General features: G+C 37.4%; 1 protein-coding gene across 1 annotated transcript; it reads left to right on the top strand.

Annotated features, from left to right (window-relative positions):
- Nucleotides 1-1,250: 1,250 nt before the first annotated feature.
- Nucleotides 1,251-1,847, top strand: LOTGIDRAFT_176333 (hypothetical protein; the record flags this gene model as incomplete). The annotated part of the gene is made up of 1 exon (XM_009046456.1): nucleotides 1,251-1,847. The coding sequence occupies one exon, from the start codon at nucleotides 1,251-1,253 to the stop codon at nucleotides 1,845-1,847; it is 597 nt and encodes a 198-aa protein (XP_009044704.1).
- Nucleotides 1,848-2,294: the final 447 nt, after the last annotated feature.

Below are 2,294 nucleotides of genomic sequence, written 5' to 3'. Positions count from 1 at the left end.
AGGGTCAGAAAAATTGGGCCATGTTTTATGGAGATTTTCCCCTGCCCCGAGGGTGCGTTGGTAAGAATTTTTGCAGTGGGGCAATCGGGCCAGCCTCAATTTGGGATGGGAGGGGATGGGGGTTGGCCCAAGGGATAAACTGATAGGGAAACGTGTTCGGACAATTTGAAAAAGATCAATGACAAAAGGTTTGGCCGAGGCACTTAGGTTGATATCCTTGTAAAATATAATTGTTCCTTTTTTTTATCATAAGTATTTTTGTCTCTATTGCGTCCACAAGGATATTTGGTCACTATTGCGTCCACAAGGCTATTTGGTTTCTATTGCGTCCACAAGGATATTTTGTTCTTATTGGGTCCACAAGGATATTTTGTTCTACTTGCGTCCACAAGGATATTTTGTTCCCATTGCGTCCACAAGTAAATGTAAAAGATAAGACTATAGATTCTGTTTTCGTTCCACTTTACCTATTTGGGTACATTTAAAAGATTAAGTCAATCCTCTTATCACGTGATTTGTTTCATCACGTGATTCTTCTTGGACAAAATGGTGGAGTCTGTACGTGTCGCATAAGATACAGATATTTACATTGTAAAAGGATACATTTCTTTACAGGCAGTCCAAATTTCCACCCAATTTTTGAACAATAGAGATGGAAGGCTTAGAAAAAATCGAGTTTGGTTCCGCCATCAAAGATCAGGAATTTTTTCTGAGGGAAAAATGTGTTCATCTGAATCATGGCTCGTACGGAGCAGTACCACGACGGGTCTACGAATACAGATTGAAACTGCAAAACGAACTTGAAGAACATCCAGAACTGTGGTTCCGAAGAAATATTCGTCAATATTGGGCCGATTCCAAAGCGGCAATTTGTAAATTTGTCAATATTAAGGACACTGATTGTATGGTTTTTGTAGAAAATGCTACGACTGGCACCAATGCAGTCTTAAAGAGTCTGAAATTCCTGAAAGGGGACATAATTCTAGGCACCAACTTGACCTACCAAGCTGTGAAAAATTTGGTTCAATATGTAGGAGAAACTAGAGAGGGAGTCGAATCCAGATTTTTAAAAATAACGCTACCAATAAAAACGAAAGATGACATCATCAATTTGTATCGCGATTATTTGAAAAATAACAAAAACGTGAAAATTGCTGTCATTGACTATATAACCAGTCCGAGCGCCATTTTGATGCCAGTAAAAGAAATTATCGAAGTTTGTCGTCAACATGGAGTTTTAACGTTCATAGATGGCGCTCACTCACCAACAAATTGAGCTGAATTTGGACGAATTAGGAGCTGATTTTTTTGTTGGAAATTTACACAAATGGCTGTTTGCTCCACGCGGCTGCGCTATTTTATACGTAGCGAAACAACACACAGATAAAATCCACGCTCTTAATTCATCATGGCATCTTTACGAAGGATTGAACGCAGAATTTATTGACAACGGAACCAAAGACCATACGCCATTCTTTTGTGCCGAGGCTAGTTTGAATTTCTTTAAGAGTATCGGTGGTTTTGAAAAGGTTTACGGGTATAATAAGAAGTTGATTCGAGAGGGAAGTGAGTATCTGATGAAGTTATGGGGAACAGACAAGCAAGATATACCAGAAACCATGGAAGCTCCGTTTATGATCAACGTTCAACTTCCGCGACTAAAAGGTGTCGAAGTTAGCGGAGAGTCGACGATGAAATTACAACTAGATTTACTGGAAAATCAAGACATCACTTCAGTCTTCATTACTTATCTTGGAGTGAATTATTGTAGACTCAGTTGTCAAGTCTATAATACAATGGATGATTTTATTAAATTAGGTCAGGCTGTGAAAAAATTAATGATTTAAATATATCACAGCGTAGTTAAACAGATTGTAAAGAAGTTTTCTAAACTTTACTTGTGTATCAGGGACACTGATAGCATCAATTTACACCATTCTAATTTTCAATCAGACGTCTGTGGTTCTTGTTAAAGAGATTGTAAAGAGGTTTTCTAAATTTTGTATGTGTATCAGGGACACTGATAGCATCAATTTACATCATTCTAATTTTCAATCAGACGTCTGTGGTTCTTGTTAAAGAGATTGTAAAGAGGTTTTCTAAATTTTGTATGTGTATCAGGGACACTGATAGCATCAATTTACATCATTCTAATTTTCGATCAGACGTCTGTGGTTCTTGTTAAAGAGATTGTAAAGAGGTTTTCTAAACTTTACTTGTGTATCAGGGACACTGATAGCATCAATTTACATCATTCTAATTTTCAATCAGACGTCTGTGGTTCTTGTTAAAGA

The sequence above is a fragment of the Lottia gigantea genome, assembly GCF_000327385.1.
Source record: "Lottia gigantea unplaced genomic scaffold LOTGIsca_1011, whole genome shotgun sequence".
NCBI lineage: Eukaryota > Metazoa > Mollusca > Gastropoda > Lottiidae > Lottia > Lottia gigantea.
Note: the sequence above shows the minus strand (reverse complement) of the source record. Positions and strands in the feature narration are given on the sequence as shown.